At 39.7% G+C, this 25,566-nt stretch overlaps 1 protein-coding gene and 1 long non-coding RNA gene across 3 annotated transcripts in view; both read right to left on the bottom strand.

The window, feature by feature from the left end:
• Positions 1–4,082: 4,082 nt before the first annotated feature.
• On the bottom strand, positions 4,083–6,192 carry LOC146716938 (uncharacterized). The gene is made up of 3 exons (XR_014915800.1): positions 5,903–6,192; positions 4,609–4,679; positions 4,083–4,162 (listed from the first exon to the last, which is right to left on the bottom strand). It is a non-coding gene; the product is annotated as an uncharacterized LOC146716938 (long non-coding RNA).
• A 15,429-nt stretch (positions 6,193–21,621) lies between these two features.
• cplx1 (complexin 1) overlaps positions 21,622–25,566 on the bottom strand; it is a 70,675-nt gene continuing 66,730 nt past the window's right edge. For both annotated transcript variants that reach the window (XM_085470063.1, XM_085470072.1), the window contains exon 4: positions 21,622–25,319. In XM_085470063.1, the coding sequence (XP_085326189.1) occupies positions 25,125–25,319 (195 nt within the window). In that variant the 3' untranslated portion in view covers positions 21,622–25,124. The remainder of the gene's footprint in view (positions 25,320–25,566) is intronic.

The raw sequence follows: 25,566 nt of genomic DNA on the forward strand, positions 1-25,566 counted from the left end.
AACAATAGCATCAAACAGTTGCTGCAGATTTTTTGGTTGCACATCCATGAGAATCCATTGGATTGAGATCTGGTGACTATGAAGGCCATTAGACTACACTGAACTCATTTTTCTGTGCATGACTCATCCCTATGTGACCCATCTCTTTAAGGGATGGAAATGGATGACTTGACAATCAAGATTCAAAGTCATAGTCTTTGCGGTACTGCTGCCCTTTTTGTCAGCACGCAGCAGTCTGGGAATTCTTCTCTAACCTCTGACATCAACAATGCATTTCCACAAAAAGAATTAAGCTCAATGTGTATTTTGTGCAGAAAATCACAGTAGGTCACCAGTTTCTGAAACACTCACACCTGCCTGTCTGGTACAAACAACCATGCCTTTCTTCCCAATTTTGATGCTCTGTTAGTTCGTGACCATGTCTACATGCCAAAATGGGTTGCTGCAATGTGATTGGTTCATTATATGTTAACAAACAGTTAAACAGGTATACCCAATGAAGTTGCCAGTGAGCGAAAGAAGGATACACAGACTCTGGTCCGGTCTGAAATGCAGTGTCATTTTTACCGCGCATGCTCTTTTCCTGACTGTCACATCCAAATATTCAATTAACTCGAGTTGTCATCCATGACCAGTAATGTCAGCTGATAGAGCAAATCTGTCGTACATAAATTAGTCTTCGAGATACCTCCGTGCTCCCTACATCAAACATGGCTCAACTAATTGGTAGTTTGAAAGTGAAAACACAAAAGTTGAATGTCATTCCAAAGAAAATTAAAGTGCCTTAATGGAATACAAAACAGAAGCCCCAAGAGAGCCAGCTCGACCTGAATGCCTTCGTAGTAGCACATTTTTATTTTTTTATTAACCTTTATCACATCAACAGATGATGAACATGAACTTCTTGGGTGACCTTCCAGGGTTGTCTGTTAGGAAGTGGCGGGGGAAGAGAGAACACCGGCAAGCTTTGAGAATGCTGATGAGGAGGTCAAGAGTTGGAAGCGAGAAAGTTTGACACTTTTTAGCCATCTGGGCCTCAGGTGTGGATAATAGTATGATGCTAATCATCACAGCTTTGGCGGTATGTGACTGAAGTTAATGAGCCTTTTGCTGTGCACATCAAAGGAGGGTAAGACTGAGGCTTTGCTGTCCTTCATGTATCACTGACTCACACACCTGAGTAATAATCCCGCCAATCAAACCCCAAGCTGGACCACAGAGCACCTGCACACAGCTTTTAAATATTCACTATTGAGTTTCTTTGTCCCTCTGATGACTGCATTAATGTTCACTGCATTAATGTTCTGGTAACTGACTGATTTAGGGCACACACATGCTTTTCCATACAGTGTTTTTTGATATAGTTTCTCTTTTCTTTTCTTTTTGAGCAACAGCCTTGAGATTTTAGGCTCTTGTAACAAAATTCTAGTGACATGTCGAAATTAAAAGAGAAATTTTCAGTGAATAGCTACCATCAGGATGCCCTTCGACAAAGAATTTAATTGTTAATTGAATGCTATTTTTCAAATGATCTTTCTCGCTATGCATGAAAGGAATGGGGGATTAAGCACTGGTTGAATGGATCTCACATGGAAAAAAAAAAGTTATGTAGTCTACTGTGTCCAAAGAAAAATCTCAATTAAAAAATAAATAAATACAAAAACAAGATGATGAAAGGACATTTAATTTATGAAAAGACAGACTGCTTCATTATTGAAGTCAAGATGTTACACGTTATGCTATGAACCATCTTACATGCTCATGTCTGACCACATGAGCTTAACTGATGCAGTCAGCTGGCATGTTTTCTTTCTGTTACTTTCCTGGCTCCTCCACCTCTTCACTCTGTCTCATCGTATGTCTCCATTTAAATCAGATCTTGTGTACATATTCTTTTTGAAATGTAGTTCCCTTTATCATGTGACATTAATGAAACTAGACTAAAAGTATCTAAAGAAACAGTGATTTTATGACAAAGACAGTCTCAAAATAAATCTCCAACATCTTCTCCCTTTAGGTAGGACATCATCAAAAGTCCTCAGTATCTAAATATGTTTTTATTTTATATTGAGAGAACCCGCTAGAAGTGGTAGTAGCAGTAGTAGTTGCTTGTTATTGGGGTAGCTGGCATAATTATTATTCCTCAACATTTAGAACAGAACATTTGATACTGCAGTCAGTATGAGAAACCTTTGACGCAGTATGTTATTCCAAATAATCATTTTCAGAGAATCAAGGAATTTTTGTGTATAACTATATAATGATGACAAAAGTATTTTTTATTTAATTTTTAACCAGCATCTAGGCTGGTTTTGTAAAATAAAAACAAAAAATTGGAAAATGAAATTGGCCAGACATTAGAAGATTTCTAGGTGGCTGCAGACACACAAAATGTCTTAATTTGAAGGAAAAATTTAAATATGAAAATATCTGACTGAAGTTTGTCCAGTTATCCTATAGCAAAATCCTGTTTGACACAGTCAAATACACATCTGCAACTAACAAAACAAAAAACCCAGCTGTGAACTGTGACCTCACTGAATATTTCCTTCAATTAAATAAATTCTCTCCAGTCTTAGCATATATGACTCATCACTCACAAAGTCAATGACTTTGTCCCATTTCTGCCATTTCATCGGCAAGCGGTGACTTTCATTAAAGACGACAAAATATTACACAGCGCCACTGGGGAACCTTCTGAGGTGACAACATGCATTTTCAGAGTCTTGCTACATTCATTTCCCATTTTCCCTTCAATCATATCTTCGTGCCTCTGTATAGAGTGAGCGTGCTCTATAGGGAATTGATTTAATTATGCATGCAAGAAAATTGATACTCTGAGCTAAAGGTGGTCCTTATCATTAATTTTCCTCCTCTTCATTATGCTGTTATAATTCAAATAAATAACAGAAAATTCAATATCGTCAGTGTAATCAAAAGATGTCTCTAAGTGAGGAGTCAGCTCTTCATTTTTAGGTATTATGGGCTGTCATGGGTGAAGCAAGCAGAAAAGAATGAGACTTAGATCTGAACTTTCCCTCTTATCTGCATCATTACTAATTCTTATAAATTGCCACTGCTGTTCAAAATTATACAAGGATGGTGATCCAAGTGAATTTTGATCAAAAGAAACTGCCATAACATACCGTACAAGTGCAAAGTTTGGACCCAAATGCAGAAGCCTGGAGGCAGACTTGGCATTTGTTAGACTGGAAGAACAGTCCACAACAAAACTACAAAATGTGAAAAAGATGAATTTCATTCATGAGCCTAAAGAAAGATTGCCTATTACAGATGACCACAAATGGGGAAACCAACAAAAGACAACCATAACAGGCTCTGTGACAAAGGATGAGGGGAAGACAGGACAATTTATAAACACATGGCTGATCAGGGAAGTGAAAACATCTGGGAAATGAGACACAGGTGTAAACAATCAATAACATCGCAGGGTGACAGTAAAACTCAAGACAGACTCACAGTATACTTGGAATGAGGAAACTGAGACAGGAACCAAAACATCAGTCAACAAATGAGTCCAAACTCCAGACCAAATTAGTGATGTGTTGTTTGTGAACAAGCTAGCTCTAAGTGCCAATTCGTTTTAGCAAACAGCTATTTTCTGCCCTGCTGGAAAACCACGTAAGCCAGGGCGGGACTTCATTTTCATAAGCACACCATGTAGCCAGTGATATGCAAAGACAGACTAGGAACATACCATGATGTGCAAGAAGGAAGGGGGACAGACACTCGAGCTAGTGTAGTGGTGCAGGCCAAGTACTACCTAGTAGTAAATACAATGAAATAAGACTTTTAAGAAAACCCTAGAAAATTCCTTCCCAACACACAAATTATTCACAAGTATTATATGCAAACAAAATTTTACAAAAAATAATTAAATAAATAAATAAAAAATTTTTTTACTGACTTTGAGTTCTTTGCAGGTTCCGTCTGCTTTATCTGTGATTTAATAACAACCAACAAACAAGGTAACATACCTAAACTACAGTGACAAACCAAAAGCACTTAAGGCAGCACTCCTACAACCAAAATGTGTCTAATTAGACAAACCTTCAGGATCCATGGTATGGTGGAAGGTGTAATCTAGGCTTGAGGCTTGGCCAGAGAGGCTCTTCACAGGTGCAAGAAAGAACCTTTCAGTCTGTAAAGCAAACCAGCACATAAAAGGTGGGAGTCAAGGATTTCAGCCCACACCTACAAGTTTGCTACATTAATGACTCACAAAAAAAGAATACCACTGCAGCAAATGTAAAACAAGGTACAGACCTCTAATTAAAAATAGAGAGCAGCAACAAGGTGCTAAAATAAAATCACAACCACCATAGCTAACAGCTTAGCTGCTTCTTTAGGTAGGTGAGATAGTGAGCTGGGGCACCCTGATTGGACCACGTGGCTGGGGTGGCAACTCAATAAGGCACAGTGTGAAGGAAAAGCAGAACTGGAACATGGTACATGCCTACAGGAAGAAAAATAAAACAGGGATACAACACAGTTTAAAGCAGTTAAAGTGCAATATATCTGGCAAGACAATGCTACGTTCTTTCATAACCTTTATGAACTGTTGTTTTCATTTGTATTATCCCCTACCTCTCAGTGCTGCTGACACACAAAGCCACCTGTACATCTTGATTTCATCTTGCAGTACTCTTATCAGTGACCTTGAGGAAAACATACTTGTGACCATGCAGCCTTTTGTATGAGCAAAATCTTCACAAATGTGACTAATTTAAAACAATCTCATTTACACTGTAATGCAAAAACAATGTCGCACACTTAAGGTGGTAAAAGCACAGTGAACAGCGTTAAAAGCTATCATAGGCTATACAGGCTATTGAAAGGGGCCGATCGATAAGAGAGGACCAGTGGGCGTTGGTCAGTGAGGGACTCACAAGCTGCACTGCACCAATCCATCATTTAGAATTTTCTAACCTTTTCCACACCTACTGCATATTGACATAGTGGATAATACAGGGTCATGAGGTACTTGGATTTCATAATACAGTGTATAGATTTTTTTGTTGACAGACAACAACATATATGTCCTTTCAACCACTTCAGTGAATAATTTATTTGCCATTTCTTGTGTGGTAGCTTAAGTGTATGTAGGTCAACATGTTGTGAAACCCCTCTTCTGCTTCCCCACGGTAATTCTGTGCAGTTTGATAGCACTGGATATTAACCAGCTTCCTTTCAGCTCTACAATTGTGGCTTTGATGCCAAGTCCAGTCTGTGTTTTGATCTCAGATCACAAAAGCCAGCAAAAATCTGGTCTGGCAGTAATTTTCAGTTCAGATGGCAGATCAGGGGAGAAAAAATCCAGATCAAGTAAAAACCAGCAATGATCACAAACTGGAAGGTAGTCATCTCCAAGGAAACTCCCCCCAGTCTGTGACTGTTGTAGCGTAAGACAGAAATATGCTTTAATTATAATTTCCTTGCTCTTGTAATTTAGAAAAAGAAGATGATTATTGTGGTTTGTTTTTACTTTTCTCGCATAATGTGTGGTTTTTTTTTTTTTAATATTTAAAAATAATAATACAGGGTTATCCTAATTATCCTAATATCCTAACCTGTTCCACAGCCGCTAACATCCTTATGGCAGTTCTTCCCTTATAATATCATTCAAAACACTAAGAGAATGGCGGATTTATAATGTCACAAATCAATTTGTAATGTAAAGTTAAAAAAATACAAAATTAATATGGTGTACTATCAGTGTCAGCTATGATATTAGGACGTCTTTTTAAAAGGTTTTTAAATGAATGAAATGCAAGGGGTTATGAACTGTTGATGGGTGGGCAGTTGTTATAATTAACTCTCTCTCTCCAGGCGCGCCGACACCTCCGGAGATGCTGTTGAACAGAGGGGACAAACTGCTCACCTTCGACGGCTGGGAAGAGTGGCGGTTGGTAGCCCAGAGACGCCTCGAAATGGGACACACCGGTGGCAGAAGAGGTAAGGCTGTTATGAGCATATTCAATCCACGACAGTTGCTCGCTCCAGGTTGACTGGTTAGTGGATACCAGGCACCGGAGAGCCGCCTCGAGCTCCTGGTTGGTACGCTCCATTTGGCCATTGGTCTGTGGGTGGAAACCGGAGGAAAGACTGACCTGAGCTCCGAGGGCACTGCAGAACTCCTTCCAGACACGTGATGTAAACTGCAGTCCTCGGTCTGACACAATATCCGAAGGGATTCCATGGAGGCGAAAAACATGGTTAGTTAGTAGTTGGGCGGTCTCTAGGGCAGTGGGAAACTTAGGGAGAGCGATAAAATGAGCAGCTTTGGAGAAACAGTCCACAATGTTGAGAATGACAGAGTTACCTGACGAGACAGGCAGGCCGGTGATGAAGTCAATAGCGAAGTGTGACCAGGGACGGCTCGGAGTCGGCAGAGGTCGGAGGAGGCCCGAGGGTGGTTGATGGCCGCTCTTGTTTCGAGCGCAGGTCGGGCATGCAGAGATATATTCGCGGACATCTTTGGCGAGGGATGGCCACCAGGTGAAACGTTGAAGGAGGGAAATAGTGCGGTGGACCCCTGGGTGGCAGGTGAATCTGGCTATATGAGCCCAATGTAATACTTGTGACCTTACTGAAGAGGGCACGTAGAGCAATCCTGGAGGTCCCGTTCCAGGGTCTGGTTCAGTCTGTTGGGCCTCTCTAATGGCTGACTCGATCTCCCAGGTCAGGACCCCAATTACACAGGTGGGCGATAGAATGGGAGAGTCCCGAGTTGCGTCTTCGGAGGCGGTGAATTGGCGTGAGAGGGCGTCTGGCTTGACGTTACGGGAACCGGGTCTGTAAGTGATAGTAAACTGGAATCTAGTAAAAAACAGGGCCCACCTGGCTTGCCTGGTGTTGAGGCGTTTTGCCGATCGAATGTACTCCAGGTTCTAGTGGTCGGTCCATACCACAAATGGTTGAGCAGCGCCCTCCAGCCAATGGCGCCACTCCTCCAGCGCTAGCTTGATGGCTAGTAGCTCTCGATCTCCCACATCATAGTTGTTCTCTGCGGAGGTGAGACGGCGTGAAAAGTAGGCACAGGGATGAAGCTTACCACCTTGCTGCTGGGAAAGCACCGCCCCCACTCCAGCATCCGAGGCGTCCACCTCCACAATGAACTACAGGTTGAGGTCGGGTTGGACGAGAATGGGCACCGAGGTAAAGCGGTCCTTCAGATGGACAAATGCTTGTAGAGCCAGCTCATCCCAGCAGAAGGGAACCTTGGGAGAAGTAAGAGGGGTCAGAGGAAGGGCAAGTTTACTGTCGTCGCGAATAAAGTGACGATAAAAGTTTGCGAACCCCAGAAAGCTTTGGAGCTGTTTACGGTTAGAAGGGGTCGGCCAGTCAAAAACGGCTTGAACTTTTGCGGGATCCGTTTTGAGGTTACCATGATCGATGATGTGGCCCAGGAAGGAAACAGTTGAGACTTCACTAACGCGTGGTAGACAACGATCCAGCGATGAACAGCAGTCGCCTCCTGGTTTAAATGCTGATCGTCTTAATGAGACCCAGGTGTCTCATCTGTCGAGGGCGTGGGCCGAGGGCATGAACCCACAGTGAGTTCAGCCCCGGCGATAGAGAGAGAGAGAGAGCTGATCAGCGTGCAGCTGATCCGCCTGGCCGTGACACTCTCCTACTTGAGATCTGATTTCAAGTCAGAGAGTCCAGCCTGTGGCTTAGGCAACAAAGGCACAAGAAAACTCAAATCACATATCTGGATATTAAAAATATCCCCTTTCACTCATACACATCACTACTGCACACAGTGGTATGAAAAAACATTTGCCCCCTTCCTGATTTCCAAATGTTTTATATGTTTTTCACCTTTCAATGTTTCAGATCATCAAACGAATGTCAATATTGGATATAGATAACACAAGTAAACGCAACATGCAATTTCTAAATGAAAGTGTTATTTAATAAGGGGAAGTAAAACCCAAAGCTACATGGCCCTGAGTGAAAAACTGGACCCGGAAGACCTGCTGTGGCAAATGGAACCAAGGATTCTGCTGTCTACCAAAACATCCTGAAGGAGAACGTCCGGCCATCTGTTCATGACCTCAAGCTGAAGCATACTTGGGTCTGCAGCAGGGCAATGATCCAAAACACACCAGCAAGTCCACCTCTGAATGGCTTAAGAAAAACAAAATGAATACTTGAGAGTGAACTACAACAAGTCTGCAAAGTTGAGTGGGCCAAAATTTCTCCACAGTGCGGTAAAAGACTCTTTGCCAGTTATCACAAATATCTGATTGCAATTGTTGCTGCTAAGGGTGGCCCAACCAGTTATTAGGTTTAGGAAGTTTAGAGCCCTTTGCTGCAGGTAACACAAAAATAACCACAACTCAAATATTCAAAATCATGGAGTTATATATACTTCTCTGGGCCTTGACTCACATGTAAAGTCTTTGTTTCGTCCTTGTTTCTTTCATTTAAGGAACCTCTCTAAACTCCAACATATGGTTTCCTCAGCTGAATTAGAAAAAAATGTTCATGCATTTGTGTCATCACGTTTAGATTATTGTAATGCCCTGTTTACCAGCTTGAGCAAATCATCTCTTTCTCGCCTCCAAACGATACAAAATGCAGCGGCCAGGCTACTAACACGTTCTAGTAAACGTGCTCACATTGCTCCCATTTTATATTCTTTACATTGGCTCCCAATAGATTTTAGAATCCGTTTTCAAATTCTTGTTTCAACATATAGAGCACTAAATGGCGAAGACGAAAGGGGAGAGAGCCTTTCAGTCTTTGGCACCACGGCTGTGGAACAGTCTACCACCACAACTACGTTTGGTTGACTCTGTGGAATCCTTTAAAAAGCAGTTAAATAACTTTTTTGTTTAAACAGGCCTTCTTTTAATCAACGTTTTTGAATTGTTTTGAATTTGCATTGTTTATATCTATTTTATTTTACTTAACATTTTCCATATTTTAACATTTGTGTATAGCGCTTTGTGACTGCCTGTCTATTAAATAAACCTTACTTACTTCCAAAGTTCAACAATGGTGAGTAGGGATAGGTATTGATAAGATTTTCACGATTCCGATTTCATTTTCAATTCTGTTTAACAATTCGAGTCTTTATCGATTCTCTCATCGATTCTTTTTAAAAAAGGAGAACACTAAGGTCGATTAGCTTAGAACTTTGTTTTATATCTTCTCTTTGAACAAGATAGAAATTTAGGAGTAACATGGCCTTACAAACCCCCTACGGCTCTTCAATGGGGTGTAACAGGGTCCTCGGGAAAAAAAAAATTGTAAATGTAAAATAATAAAATAAATATTCTTCTGTAGCAATAACACAAGAATATCCAGTCCCTGCCTACAATTAAACACATTCACTTACCGAAAATCGGGGCATCTGCTGTGGCAAATGGGTGCAAGCCTTTTACCACAAACTTAGTCACTGCTCGGTGACATTCGTCTATCCTAGCCTGAAAGGAGACGCTACCGGTAGACTGCAGTGAGAACTGGCAGCATCTGAGCCAGACTCTGTCTGTCTCATCATGGTCACCTAAATGCACAGTAATGGCAGGTTTTGTAATAAGGCCGATCGCGCTAACATAATATGCACTGTTAGTTGATTATTTACCTGCCGCATTAACGGGAGAGGACGTGCAAACGTTACCGCTGCTGCTGGGTTGAGATTCACGAGTCTGGAGCGGAATTAAAAACACAACATTCATTTAAGGTCATCGCGTGTTTTGTGCAAATGCTTTTGCATATTTGTAGTGTTTCCTCCCTTAAATGAAATATCTACTTTGCAAGTATTGCAAGTTGCCCTGTTGTCATCCGTTCTCGTAAAGTATAACCAAAATTTTGAGCGTCTGAGCCGCCATGTTTCCTGCCAGGTAAATGATGTGGTGACGTCATTTACCTGACGTCATTCGAGGCAACTGGAATCGATAAGGGAATCGTTTGCAAAAATGGCAAACAATTCCAAGGAATTGAAACAGTGGGAACCGGTTCTTGTTGAGATACCCATCCCTAATGGTGAGGGCAGACTTTGTTATGCAAGATTCATATCTAAGAACTAATGCCATTGTGTGGCTGCATCGTGAAGGGGATCTGGTGTGAAAATTAAAAACTGCCAAACTCTGCCAAACATGCAGAGCTACCTGCTGTCATGACTTCTTGTGACAAAGGAGCGTCCACAAGTAGCTTTTATATCAGTAAAAATGAAACTTAACCTGACATGTAACACAGACTTGTCGTCACTTGGATCAACATGTGAGTTTTCTCCCTCTTACAGAATAAAAATTCTCCACTCTTCATCTGCAAGTTAAAAGCGAAAATATTTGTCAGATGTCACACATCGTCAGGGTTCTGTGAGAGAAAATTAATAAGATTTTCCCAGTATACCAACGCAGTGTTGTCACAGCTGGACTTGGAGTGGTTCAGTGCCCTCACTGGGGATCCTTGGTGATAAATCTTGTTATTCCTGAATTAATGGCTAACTATAGCACACCACAGGATGACAGTTTGTCATTAGTTTCTGAAATATCAAGCAAAACTGCTTTGCTAAATGAGCTGCTGCTCTAATTTTATTCCCTAACATATGTCTTCCCTTTTTACTATAACAGGACAGTGAAGAAAGTGGTTTGAGTTATTTAGAAGATTCTACTATGTAAGTGTTTCCTGGAGGTGACTGGGACTCTGTGTAGTGCCAGGGGACGAGTACATGTGTGCCCTCCACATCAATGTTTCAGGGTCTGTTCACTCCACTGGTCCCCACAGAAACGAGAGCACTGCTCTTTTTGCTGTAGGCCACCAACAAACACAGTGTATGGATCCAAAGCAGGGGTGAAGCAGGGACTATGTTTTCTGCTGAACTGTTTACACACAGAAACATTTATTTAATAAAACACGACCTCTCGCAGTTCAACAGCTAGAGTAAGACTTTTATTAAACAGATCCTCATGAGCCTTATTAAAAAACTAATTAAAAAATACAAACTATCACCTGTTAATTCAACTCATCAACAGATTAATTTTTTTTAGAGATTGTGAAATATTATTATTTTTTGCCTACCACCATTTCTAGTATCAACAATCAAATTTCACCACAATATTTAGAACAACATGAATAAAAAGTCCTTAAGATTGTCTTGAAAATGGAAATATAAATCCTCCATTGCGAAGATCAGTAGCTCCCATTGTCATTAACAGCTACAGGAATATTTTTATCAGAACAATTTTCTGTACATTTTACATTGTAACTCTCCCTTCTTGAGTCTGATAGGATACAGTAACTACATTATGAATAAGAGAGAGGATTTTGCAACCCTTCCTGCATTTATTTACACATAATTGTTAAACACTTGGTTATAATCAAGATCATTATGAATGAACTGAATATTTATAAGGCCTAAGAATAGGTCATGTGAAGATAATGGTGTTAAGCAAGTACCAAATGAAATTTAAATGACTGGTCTAATTAAATATCTAAGAGGGCACATGATTCTTTGAAAAGTGCCACACTTGTCTTTATTTCTAATTGAAGCTGCAAAGTCTGCTGGACCTGGAAAATTCTTTGCAAATAATCACCAGATTTTATTCAGTGATGTGACTCTTTGTAAAACACAACTGCATATCTTCATTCATGCTTTACAGCAGTGTTTTGAATCATAAATTGTAATTTTTGCATGAATATCTATTGCAGGAAGAGATAAATTATCCTAGGACAAATCCCCTGGGACCCCTCAGCAGATCTTGTTTACAAAAACACTGAGAATCAATCAAAAGCAAGTCCTGACATGATAAATGGCAGCCCTTACCAACACAAAGTGAATTAAACAGCCTCACAGCGAGGCAGGGGGAAACTGGGTGTCAGGCTACAATCAGAGGCAGAGGCCCCTTGAGGTTAATCTGATCTCTCAAAGAAATCCAATTAAAAGGCCAAAACTAAAGAGTCATACATTACTGGGCATCTTTTATTTTACATAGCTTCTGTACAAGAGAAACAAATCACCATGACACCTGGGGAAATAAAGCCTGGTTGCTGTGGCTATTATAAAAGTCAGCATTTCCTATTGTTCAGGGGAAATGTGGAGTCTGTCTGATATGAAGACTCTTTGTTTCTCTGCTCTGATTGTTTTCCTGGGGTCACTTTGCCATCTTTCTTTGAGGTGACAGAAGGGAAACGTTAAGACCGCAGTAGTAGCCACAATTAAAGTAAACAACAGGAGAAACTTTGCACCAAGAACATTCCTGCTTTTACTGGCTCATGTTGTGAAAAGAGGAAATTAAACCTTGAAACCACGCTATGCTCCAGCCAGCCACAAATTATTCAGCATCCATCATGCCCATTGAAACACACAGTCTAAAACGGCCTAGTCGGTGATCTGTGATCTGTATAGATATTAATGTGATCGTAAAATGTGTACCTTTCTACTAATGTTTCTTAAAAAAGGATTCAACTAAGTATCTCCCTGGTCACTAATAAATACAAGCAGTGTGAGAGCTATGTCTCAAAAACTCTATTGACTGTACATGTTATTTGATCTTTATTATAAATTAGGGCTGGGCGATATGGCCTAAAATCCATATCACAGTATAAGTTGAAGCATGTGTGGTAACGATATATATTGCGATAAAAATCCTTTAATTTTCTCAAAATTTGACAGTGTGCTTTATGTATGAATTCTGGTTGTGGTTGCTGTCCTCGAACCGATTTTATGTGGTACATGGTGCGCAGAAATCTGTCAATAAATGTTTTAGTGCGACTTTGGTAAGCTATGAAGCCGCACCGCTTGATGGATTGTCGGAGCATTACGGCTACCGTAATCAGGAGCCTTGCAGAGTAATCTGGGTCCAAACTCCGTCAGCTTGAGGTCCCAAAGACGAACACTGTGGCATCACTGGGAGTTAAAAACTGTCTAAATTCTTTCATCTTTAATAAAATGATCAGCGTTGCTGCTTTACCAGGTGTAACTATTGAGTTTAACATCCAGACATCCATGAAAAAAGAATTTATTAAATTCAACGGAGTTAGAAGTCAGCTCGCTAGTTTCCACCTAAACATGATATAGCATGTTCTGACTGAGAGATTTCTGAAAAAATTTAAACGTACAGCTCTGCTATCACTTCCAACATAAATGAAGATGGGAAACTAAACAGCAGTGACTTTTGTAGGGTTACTGAAGTTGGGCTAGCTGGTATATAATGATGTCCTACATGATCGCTAGCAAAACAACATATTGCACAAACAGCACAACAAACAACTACTTCTTCTGCTCCAAATGTTAACATTAGCAGAGAAAGCCTTGCTCAGAAACACAGGCCTGTGGTGCTGGTATCTGATTTACCTTAAATAAAAAGAACATGAGGTCATAATCACAGATGAATCCTAAATCCTGTCTTAATCCACCGCAGCAGCAACGAATAAGAAAGCTGAGTGAATTAGCTCCTGCGGTTACCCATCTAGCTGATCGCTCCTGAGCACCTACAGTTGATGGTACACCTACATGTGCTGCCATTTTCTACAGATCAGAGAGAAGTGATGCAAGGAAATTCTAAATAATGCAAGAAAACATAAAACTTGAAATGAGGGAAGCTCCTAAAACTTGTGAAGAAAGGCAAAACTTATTCAAAGTGATTGTAGAAGTAGATGAAATTCCCAATTTGACGCTTTGGTGCTCTAAAAAGCTGAACATTTCTTGTTGAAATATTGTAGGTATTAAAAGAACTACCCATTCACATTACTGGATAGGGAATGGTTAAAAACACTATTGCTCCCAAATGATTGTGGGGACCGAAGTGTTCGAGTGACCCATGCTCTTCTTTTTTCCAATTATAATGACATGCAAGTAGATCATGTTTGTTCTCAGTAGTCCTACGTCATACTATAGACATGGCGGTTCACTAAATAATTTGGTACTGTGCTCACCTGGTGTCCTTCAAGGTCATTTTCTATTTTTAGTTCCAATTAAATCTCTACTGTTGAATTCTCCACAGAGAAAATTGCATGTGTTTTAGGTGCACTCAAGCAATCGCATGCTGTGCCTGGCTTAATGAGCAGTCTTATCTGGAGCTTCTAATATTACTGGATGCAAGTCGAATGTGTTTAATGAAAAGGCATGTCGCTTTTCTAACTTATTTTGATTGAAGAAAATCATTTTGTTTGGATTTATTTGTTCCCAACAATCATTAACATTAGTATGCCTTTAGATGCTGTGTGTTGTAGATTTGTTAACAGACTATTTTAGACTCACATTGTCACCATTTTATCAGCTCTATGATTTCTAGGTCAGAAAATCCACCTATCCCTAATATCAACACAACCATCTTTACTACATTTTCAGTTTATTCTTGCTGAAGCTGAACATCCATATGGATACAGAGATAAGGAATGTGCCACAATAAAAAACAAAAATATGGGTGATATATTTTCATCTCTAAATGGGAAATTTTAAGTGATTGCAAGATGACCGTTCTAGTTTATAATCCGACATCTGATTTTAAAGACTTCAAAAGAGGAGCCCATGAGAAAAATCAGGTCAGAAATCTTACAGGCATCGGCATGGAAGATTACCTAGACAGGGAACTGGACCTGGGAACCAACAACACTCAGATTTCTGATCCAGTCGATGTATGATGTTCTGCCAAACCCTTCTAACTTGCATTGTTGGGTTCTTGCACCTAGCACACCCAGTGTGCCAGGCAGTTTGTTTCCTTGAGCATGTTTTGAGCTGCTACCGCAAGCCTTGGTAAAGTAAAGAGATGCATGGCGCCACAATCAGTATTTGAAGGCAGTAGCTGACGCCATCTGCACCTGGATCCAACAGGCCTAAACTAGCCATCAGCAAGGTGAAACATTGTCTTCACTGAGGCAGCGTTTCTTTAAACAAAGGTAACTTCCAGTCACAGAGCATTAAAATGAAATGTTGTATTTCAGTGTTAAATTTTGGATTAACAGTATAAAGCAGGGTTCTGCTCCCTAACGTAATTGGGAATCTGCATTTTAAGCACATAAATCTCCTAAAACACACTGCACTGACAGGGATCTCAAATTAAACGACCTGCTCTTTAAGTCACTGGCTTCTGATTGAAGATCATAAGCTGCCCACTGGTTCCTCTTATACAAAAGCCAGCATTTCAATTTCAAAGCTGCCCATTTGTTCAAAGCAACACAGCATCTCTTCTGCATAAATCGCAGCCCATCTCTTGACAGTGGAACAAATGAACGACTTAAATTAAATTTGAGTCAATTAGGCTGTCTGCTATATGTAATTGGTTTTCTGGATGGATCACAGTGCCAGCTAAGGCTTGGATAAGAGGCAATGTGGGTGGATTCAAAGATGCAACAAGGGGGAACTTGGACTGATGGTTCCAGATGGTTCAACAAATAAAATACTAATAATATTTTATTAGTATTTTATTATTTTATTTTATTATTTACAGTTTTTGACTGGGGACCTTTACCTCCTAGTCTGATTTCCTCTTTTTATTTTTTCCACCTTTACTACATTCCCAACCCACTGATAGCCATATAGATAGTGATTTACCTTACAGCGCTCTCTGCCACAGCTACTTCAGAGTGAGAATTCAGACATCAGGCTCAGAGCATTACCCTCTGTTATCAAATTTCCATAGACGACTGGCAGTTCAATTTTGCAGCTCAGCAGAGCTTATTCCAAAAGAGCACTTTCTGGGAAGTAAGGCTTCAGATTGAGCTCGGCTAAATGTACTGTTATAGTTCATGCATCACGTTTGAAAGTAAGTAAGAGTACACTGAGGAAGGTAGACCAAGACTCTGATGTTGTGAGATACAAGGAGGCCTTTTTGATGACCATAACATGTAATGTACTGTGTGGGATCAATAACTAAGAAATAAAAGAAAAAAAAGTGTCACATATTTTTTAACAGACACCAAGAGAACAATGCATGGAATCTTTTTAAGTTTAAAAGGGAACATTTATGATCTCCCTTGTCCACTAGAAATAGCATAAAAATGTAAACGGAGAAGGCAAGTGAAGATGCCTAAAATGAAGTTAATGCAATCAATGAATGAAATCCGCACAGATGATTTTTCCTAATGTGTTTTAAAAAGCGGCGTCAGTCAGTCTCTAAAGACTGTTGATGTCTCTGAGGCAATGGGCCATAATTTCCATGCTCAATCAGTGTAACATAGTTCCAGTTTTAATTAGAAACAGCAGTCCTCCCAGTCTGCTCATCAGAAACCATCTTCAGATCACATAAACCCAACTCTTTCAGTTCCGACTTTTAGCTGTAATAACGGAGTAAAATGTGAAGGACGTGAGACACATGTGACAAAATCGGTTACATGTATTAGTGTCTAAGGACATCTTAACCTTAGAAAAATAAGAACAGGTTGGAAAAACTTGACAACTCAGCTGCTTACATTTTTTTATTGGGGTGGAAAAATAATCGAATGGTAAATGGCCTGTATTTGTGTAGCACTTTATTTAGTCCCTAAGGACCCCAAAGCGCTTTACACATTCAGTCATTCACACATTCACAAACTGGTGATGGCAAGCTACATTGTAGCCACAGCCACCCTGGGGCGCACTGACAGAGGCGAGGCTGCCGGACACTGGCGCCACCGGGCCCTCTGACCACCACCAGTAGGCAACGGGTAAAGTGTCTTGCCCAAGGACACAACGACCGAGACTGTCCAAGCCGGGGCTCAAACTGGCAACCTTCCAATTACAAGATGAACTGCCAATTCTTGAGCCACGATCGTCAAGGTAAAAAAAAAAAAAAAAAAATTTCAAAAGCCGTTTGGCTTTTGCTGCCATGATGCCAGGTCTCTCTTGGAAATGAGATTTTTACCTGGACAAATGAAGAATTAATAATTTAAAAAATAAATAACTTGCTGCGTGCTTTTGTACAGATCATTGAGGAAGTCTGCACTCTGGGTTTCGTGAGAAAAGTCTAGGAATCAATTTGGATGTTACTGAGTATATACACACGTTCACTTATAGATCCAAAATTAGAAAAAAGGGCAGGGCGAAACAGTTACACACTCTAGACAACTGACGGAAAGAATTACAGGTTAAGAAAGAAGAGAATAATCTTACCTGAATACATGAAGGGCAGTGACACTAATAAAAAACTATGTCAGGTAGTACCACATTTATTTAGCTCTAAAAAGAAAGGTTTGAGAATCCTGAGCCACATCAGCTGAATCTATAGCACAGCTGCCATCCCAGTGTGAATGCTGGTTGATTTATTTTATTTTTCTTTTGGGAGACAGAAGAAGCAGCACTTCCGACTGACAGATTCCCAGAAGGAGACGTTACTGAAGCGCTGTGGTATTTATAGAAGGAGGAAAACATCCTGTTTACCTCCTTCAAATCCTGATTGGGGGGGTTCATGCAGTATTCATATTCCCAGTCTCCATCTTCTGTTTTTAGATGGAGGAAGTTTTATATATAATGCAGGTCAACTCGCATAAGGTTTCGAGGAACAGTGACAAAGACTGCACATCATCATCGCATGTCAGCTATGTAGCACTTCATACTCGGAGGAGAAATGCTCGTTAATTGAGGTCAGCAGTGCTCTTTAACTGAACTTTTTAAATCCTTTTCTGCCCATTTGTCTGCTCCTTTTAACACAGTGAAATGGAAGATTGTTCCCTGAGAGTCCTCTGCTTAAATTAAACGCCTTATAATACGTCCGACCTCTTGTCACCAAGGTGGATAAAAAAACGCAGCTCCCTTGTCTGTTGCTGATATGTGTGGGGAAGGTCTCTGAGCTACTTTTTCATTAAATGGACCTATTATAGCTTCACCTGAGCTTTGGCGGCTGCTGCAATCTTATGTCAGTGGACTTGTCAATCACAGGGTCCCCAGGATGCTGCTGATACCTATCTGAGTCCAGTGGATACAGGGCTGAAAATGGAGAGTGAGGTGTTTTCACAGACTTGAATCACATTTACTTCCCAAGAGTTAATTTGCATATACATAATCACCATATGCTAATCAGAGGAGTCAGCAGGCTTATCTGTTTGGAGCAGTGTGTCCATTTTGGATTTAGTTGAATGAGAAAACACACAAACCTTTTTCAGAGTGATTGCCTGTTTCTGTGTTTTGGTTTTGCTCTGTAGAAATATGACCACACTGAACGCACACTGTTGGTCTTACTGTATGTTTCACTGTAAAACTACACAACCACACACATATGTACTGTTGTTGTTCGCAGACCTATAAGAATAAACTTAAACTTACAGGAGATAGAGCTTCTTTAAAAGTAAGGTGTCAGTGTGTGGAACGGGTTCACCAACTTGCTGTTGATCAAATGATTGTGGGCTTGAAATTATGCAATGAGCCAGAGAATTAAGAACGGTGAACATTCTGCTGGTAGTTTGGTTGCTGCCAAAAGCATCGACTACAGGATCTCTGAGCTGATGGCCTTTGGGATATCATACAAGGACTTCAGCTGCTGATCCTTTAAGCCTGTAAGTTGCAATTTAGGATAGCTCTTCATGTATTCCCAGCATGATTTGTTCCAATATGCTTATTACAACTGACTGTACCTGTACAGATTGTGTAATTATGCAATAAAAACCTATTCATTTCATCTGTCAGATATGTTTTGGCATCTGATTCAGAAAACGATTCCCTCCTGCATCCCCCGTCACGCAGAATAGCAGGTCAGTAAGAGCACATAAAATATGCACTGATATTGTTAGTGTCACATGTTGCCTCACCTTGTTATTAAAAAGCTTCTTCTCTGGTAAATATAACCAAACTTAGATCTTTTCAGAAGAAACCTGAAGTAGTTCTGTTGCTGTAACCTAAACAAACAATAACTTAAAGCAAAACCTCACGAACTAAAGTCTGAAAACACTCTTGGTAAGTCTCTTGATAAACAGTCCAGGAAAATGACCTGTCCATTCACAATAGCCAACAGAGTTTTTCAGCAAACATGCACATACTGCATGTATAACGCTCCTTCCATTCAGTGAAGACCTGAGGATCCATCTTGAAGAGTTATTATTCTCACATGTGTGATCGGCAAGAGCTGTAACAACTGTTGATGACTTTTTAATGGTCTGATAAATGTAAAATAACAACAAATCCACTTTAATGTTGGAGCTCTGATTTATGTCCACAGAGATTGGAGAGTCACACTCCATGAAATTATTTCAGCTGAATAAAACTGAATTCAGTTCAACTTTATTCAATTTTATTTTTAAGCGCCAAATTACCACAGCAGGTGCCTTAAAATACTTGTAAAGACCTTACAATAATACTGAGAAAACCCCAGAAACCGGGCACCGCCTGTCAGCATGCACTCGGCGACAGTGTGAAGGAAAAACTCCCTTTTATCAGAAGAAACGTCCGACAGAATCAGATTCAGGGAGGGGCGGCCATCAGCTGTGACCAGCTGGTGGTGAGGGGAGGGAGAATTTGGTTTAGCATCTATACGGTAAATAAATATTACGCAAAGAACTAAATGCAGTATGGCCGAGTATTTTTCATTTGCTTCATTCAGTATTGTGGGATTACGAAAAAAGCTATCAAACCTGGATTGTTAGATCATGAATTAACTGTGGTTAACCACAAAAAGCATCAAGTCATGCTAGCTTTAGTTGGACATTTACTTTTTCATATATAGACAAGTAGGTTTGGATAGCCTCAGGTTATCACTCAGGTTATCTGTCTATTATTGTCATTTAGATTTATTGTTAATAGAGTTATATATTATATCACAACAGTGCGACAGCAGTTCTGTCCATGTTCCCATTAAGTTTTTTATAAAAGAGAAAAAAACACTGATTCCAGTTTCAGTGTGAATGTTGTAAAGCCAGGAGTCAGTGCCCAGTAGAGAGCAGTTAATTGACATCGACTGTTGCATGTCTATAGGACACCAACAGAGCCGTGGCTCTCCTGCTGCCTAAGTGCTGCTCAGAGAGCACAAAGGCTGCTGGGTTTGAAAAAGCTGCCTCAGTGCATGAATGCTAATGGAATTGATTTATACCTCCATTTCCTCCACAAGGGAGACTTGTGGACTTTTATTGCAGAGGGGGAACCAAGACCCTTCTGTGTGCTCAAAAGTGTGACGAGGTTGAAATCGTAGGAGGCAACTACAATCATGATTTAAACAGAGTCCAGAGCTGTTATGAAAATCCACTGGGGAAATGACTGTGAGAATATAGTGGCACACACAGAGACAGATGTTGGTGGTTTTGGGTGTGTTTTAATTTATTTTTAAAACTTTTTAAAACGTATGTAAAGTGAAAGAGAAAATCTTTCTTTTCTTGTCTTTTCTTTAACAGTGATCTCAGTTAGCGTACTAGTAATTTCGCAGCCTCGACTCTGGTGAAAATAGAAGAATATATGGGCTTTCTCTGAGTTAAGCTTGAGGAAATGCTTTGAATACATCTTTGCTTCATTTGGTGTTGTGAATGACTCCAGGTAACTTTAGAAAAGACATTTAGTCCATTTTTTATTCAAAAATTTGAAGGTTGTATTTAGTTGTTAATCTTAATATATTGCTGTTAATGCCATTTTAAATACTAATAATAACAACCTGTCAAGGGATGGGGGTATCTATGCGTGAAGAGCCGGCAGAGCATAAATTGCTCAGCATCTGTTGGAACAGACAGTAAGAAAGATTTTTCCCCATGTGCACTGGAAACCACATGTGGTTTCTGAAGTTCAACAGAATGCATCCAAATTGCCTGCTTTATCAAGTGAAAATACTATTATTTATGGATAAATTAACGTGTTTGTTATTCTTGTAAAAAAGCTGTGTATTTCTGAAAACGCACGGCAGCGCTGCAGAGAAGAATGAAGAATGTCAGCATACCTTTACCAAGTGGAACTTGCTGATGCATGAGTGGGAGGTACATAAATGACAAGCCTTGAACAGTAAATGCTAAAATGTGATGCTTGTAACCTTGTGGGCAAGCAACATTAGAAATCCAAAATAGTGAGATAAGGAATAAACTCAGAAATGTCAAAACACATTAATTGAATAATTTGGTTTTACTTTCTGCCTGCTTTCTGTTCCCAAATTAAAACCAGCGCAAAAGTCGGGCGCCATCCCTCCTCGGCATTCCTTTATTATCTTTTCAGTGGATTTGTTTGATGTTAAAGGTCTGCTGTTACCCGTAAACCCATTATCACAGACGCACTTATGGCAACCAGTTTGCTATGAGAGATATGCCATTTGCATCTCTTTGATGTCTATGTACTCACTGTGACACGATCACAAGTCAGGTCTGCCTCCAATCACGATTTGAACGACAAACTGCATTCTGTTTACAGCCCTTTTCGCTTTTATTGAATAGATGTTGAAATTCCTTCTGAGAAAAAAAAAAGTAAAAAATGCACAACAGTCATGTTGAGATGAAAAACAGGTTTGACTGACACAAACAGTAACATGTGAAATACATTAAAGGTTTTTGCACATACTTCCTCAACGAATGCCATGCAATGGGATATGATCCATGACGGCAGGCCACGTCTCAGAGTCACAAAGCGGGGATGATCCCGCCTCCCAGAAACACACTACATGACTCTACCACTCCTTCCATATATTGTTTTCTTTTTTTCTCTTGTACACACAGGTAGCTAAAGACTTGCTGCTGTACTGTTTGAATGCAGAAACACAAGACGATGAAAAATCATATGAAATCACTTTATTCTCAGTGTGCGGTGATTCCATTTTTGCAGGAAAGTTACAGACCGAAATATTAGTCTAAAATGGCATGCAGTGAGGCTAACAGGTGGCGCTTTGAAACACAGAGAGGACACGGAACGATTATATCAACAACCTTGCCTACATCGCACACCATAAGCATGCATACATGTTGGTCAACAAATAGGGAGCTACAGAGAAAGAGAGAGAGAGAGAGGAGGGGGGTGAGAAGATTTTGCAGTACAAAAGAATACACTAAATGAACATGTTTTTTTTTTCTCTCAAAATATCAACCACCAGAGGACAGGACCGGCTACAGACAAGAAAGAAAAACATACTGCACCAGACTAAATATCTTCTCAACAAGTACAGAAAAGAGAGAGACAGATGCAAGAAGAGAGAAACGTCAGACAGTTACATTCAAGTCACATCAAAAGATTTTTTTTTTCTTTTTTGTGCCATGTTTTTCAGGCAGCTTTTTAAATTCTATCAATGGCTGTATGAGTGGCACAAATGACTGACTGGGTGTCTGACACAGTCTACTGGACAACAGGATATTGATTACGCATGACTTGGGCAGTTTGTTTAGGCAGTGATCAAAAAGCCATTTGGAGCGCAATCAACCGACATTTACAAGATGATGATGATGATGATGAATGAGTCCATGATTATGTCAGTGGATGAGAAGCAAAGCTTGATCTGATTTCAGAGCACACTCACTCATAGCCTGAAGGAATGCACGCGCTAACGACGTTTGCTAAGGTGTTGTCGTCCTTTGCAGGGGCAGTAATTGTAGCTTTCTAGATTATTTTCTGGGCCAAAAAAAGAGATATTTCACTCATAAAGAAAGACCGTAGCTATAGGCTTGCTAATCCGCTAGCAATGAAAATATAAAATTCTTTAGCCGAGAACCCAATGAGACTCTAAGTGAAGGCTAAATATGTTTAACGTCTATGAAAAACATTACTAGAATACCTGAGAATTTTAAAATAAATCAGATATGCAGGAACTAAATGGGAATGACACCCCTTGACTAGGTCTAATACTACCAGCACTATTCTTTGGTTTGACTGAATAACTGCTGTGATGATGGATTTGAGTGCATGAAACATCTACTGGCTTCTAGCTAGCTGCTAACACACTGTAGGAACAGAGGCTGGCAAAGGCAGTTTACAGGTACAATAAAATCACAGGAAGTTCAATAAATGTGCTCTACAGATGATCTTACCACACTGTGCCATTTGATTTTGTTTTAACATATTCAGGGTATATATGTATATATTCACCATGATTACAGAGCTCACAAAACACAGAGAGAAGCTAAATTTCCCTTTCTCTACGCCACAGAAATACACAAGATCAGAATTAGTGTCATTTCATGGTTAGCTAGCTTAATAAAAACAGTCATAATGTGGCGAAACAGCTGGTTTTGAAAACCCTAATTTAACACCTACCTATGGCTACTGTGCACAAGTATTTTCCAACAAAATTTAACCGATCACTGCAAAAAGCACATTTATGATTTCCCCTAGACTTCATGCGGGACTTTTCCTAAATGGCAGCTAATATAACCTCTCCGCAGCAACATTTTAGTGCCATTAATCAGATTCAGTCTAGATAAATTTTGCGGTTACAGCATCAAATTTAAGTTATTCATTGTGATGTACTTGTAGGCTGAAAAGGCATTTACTGAGGTGTAGTGTAAATCTAAGTTTGCGTGTTACCAGCTCGAGTCTGGTGGAATGTCTGAAATATCTGGAATGTTTAACAAGACACTGGGAATGATGGAGAAATTTAAAGAAAAGGCATGAGGAGGATATATTTATTCCGTCCTCATTTGTTTTTAAATTTGTGCTATTACAGTTACCTGCAAGGCAGAGTAAACTGTAAACTATAAACAGCAGGTCAATGTTATTTTTTCAAGATGCCAAGGATGACTTTGATTTGTTAATGTCTGCTTGTAAAAACCTGTAGTTTGTAACTCTGAACACAAACCCTGGATGCCGTATGTCACGTGGATGAACACTTCTCACAACATTAAACGAATCATCCCACTTTCTCTCTTCCTTGTTTTAAGTAAATACCTCTGACCAATGAACTCTTAAGTCTCGCTACAGTAAGTAGCTACCCTCGCGTCTTTAACATCGACTAACATTAGGGATTAACTTCAAACACACAACAATGAAGATTGTCTGTTATTGCTGATTTGGGACTCGACTCCCATCAGTTAAACCAACGGACACGAGACAACTTCATTTTGAACAATATATTGCACTATTGTCACTGTCTGTTCACATATAGTGTATTCACAACATAGTTGTGTTTGGGAAGTGTCTTTTTAAAAAGTAAAATGATGAAAGTGTTAGCACGATTCAAAATTAACAAGCCTGGCCAAACGTTTACATTTCCTATTACAAAAAGCTGAGTGTGCAACACCACAGAAGGAAAAGAACTTTGTTTTTTTAAGCCTCAAACATGTATAGCCAGTGACTTTATAGAATTTAAGGATTTCATCTTACTCTTTTTAAGACAAACTTTATGGAGAACATTTATAATTTCCACCATGGAAGAACGTTTTAGACACAAAGTCAATTATCGCTTACTGTACACGGTGGTGGATGAGACGTTAACTGAATAAAAATGGAAAACCAGTTATTGCCTCAAATTTTCAGTGTATTTTGCTTCATCATAACAAAGGAAATGGTATCCATATATGTACTTCACAACTTTACTGCATGCTTAAAAAAGTAAACAAAACAAAGCAAAACAAAAAAGTTTCATTTCAACTGAATTCCTTCACTTTTGAGTTTACAGATGTATTGGCTTTGCCAGTGTTCGTACTACACATTTACATTAAAACAGTGAGAACATATGGGACAGTTTGTGGGAATGATCCTAACCAAGGAGAACCAATAAAAATGCAAGTATATATACACTGTATGTATCAAATATTAGCAAGAACATAACAGGATGATTCAATTAAATTTGATATGATTTGGATCATTTCTTACAAGTTAAAAATATGGCTTATACTCTTAGTTATCTTGTTATACGTCATATTTCACTGATATATAGTACTCTTTTTATATAACCGAGGCTATTTACAAACAAAAAGGGTGGATGATGGGTGATATCTGGTCGTATTCTAAGTGCTGGGCATTTTGAAAACATGGCATCAGTTTGCCTTAAGTAAAGACATTCGATCTGTGTAGGTGTTGCATACTTTTTAAAACACGATAATAATCACAGGTTATCAAGAAAGATCTCTGTCAGAGATATTAAAAAGTATGAATCACTGTGAGATCAGAAAGTTTAACTTAAGGGCAAAATCACAGCATGTTGTGTAATTCCAGGACACTTAGAAGTTGAGTTGACTGGGTGGGAGGGAGGTGAAGAAAGGTGTGGCTGCAGCTGGAGGTGGGGCAGGGTGGTACAGCATTGATTAGATGGACATTGTAAGAAGTTAACCATTTTCCTGCCAGAACGCTGTTACTTTTTATTGAACATATCCATGAGTGGTGCAGGGATGAATTTCATGACCGTATCCACGATGCTCTCTTCTTCCTCCTCATCGCCGCAGCCAGCAGGAACTGCTTTTTTCGGGCGGGTGAGGCTGCCCTCGGAGGCCTGCTCCATAGCAGCTGCTGCCTCGGCTTCCTTCTCCTCCTTCTTCTTGATGCCATACTGCACGGTAAAAGGGAAAACAGGTAAAAACAAAAAATAGTTAGAAAATGAACACCCTGTAGAGGTTGCAATCAAGACAGAAGCAAAGGATGTTACCATAAAACCACCAAATCTGTACAGGTAGGCTAGATGGATGAGTTGACAAAAAATTGAATTTTAGCATAATTCCTTTAAGTTCATGTAGTCAGTTTTGTTACAATGATGAAAATGGTTCTTTCAGTTGAATAAAGTCTATCCTTCAAGCTTG

This window comes from Copadichromis virginalis, linkage group LG2 (genome assembly GCF_057382275.1).
Source record: "Copadichromis virginalis isolate Kocher_CV1m ecotype Utaka linkage group LG2, C_Virginalis_male_GT1.1, whole genome shotgun sequence".
NCBI classification, from domain to species: Eukaryota; Metazoa; Chordata; class Actinopteri; order Cichliformes; family Cichlidae; genus Copadichromis; species Copadichromis virginalis.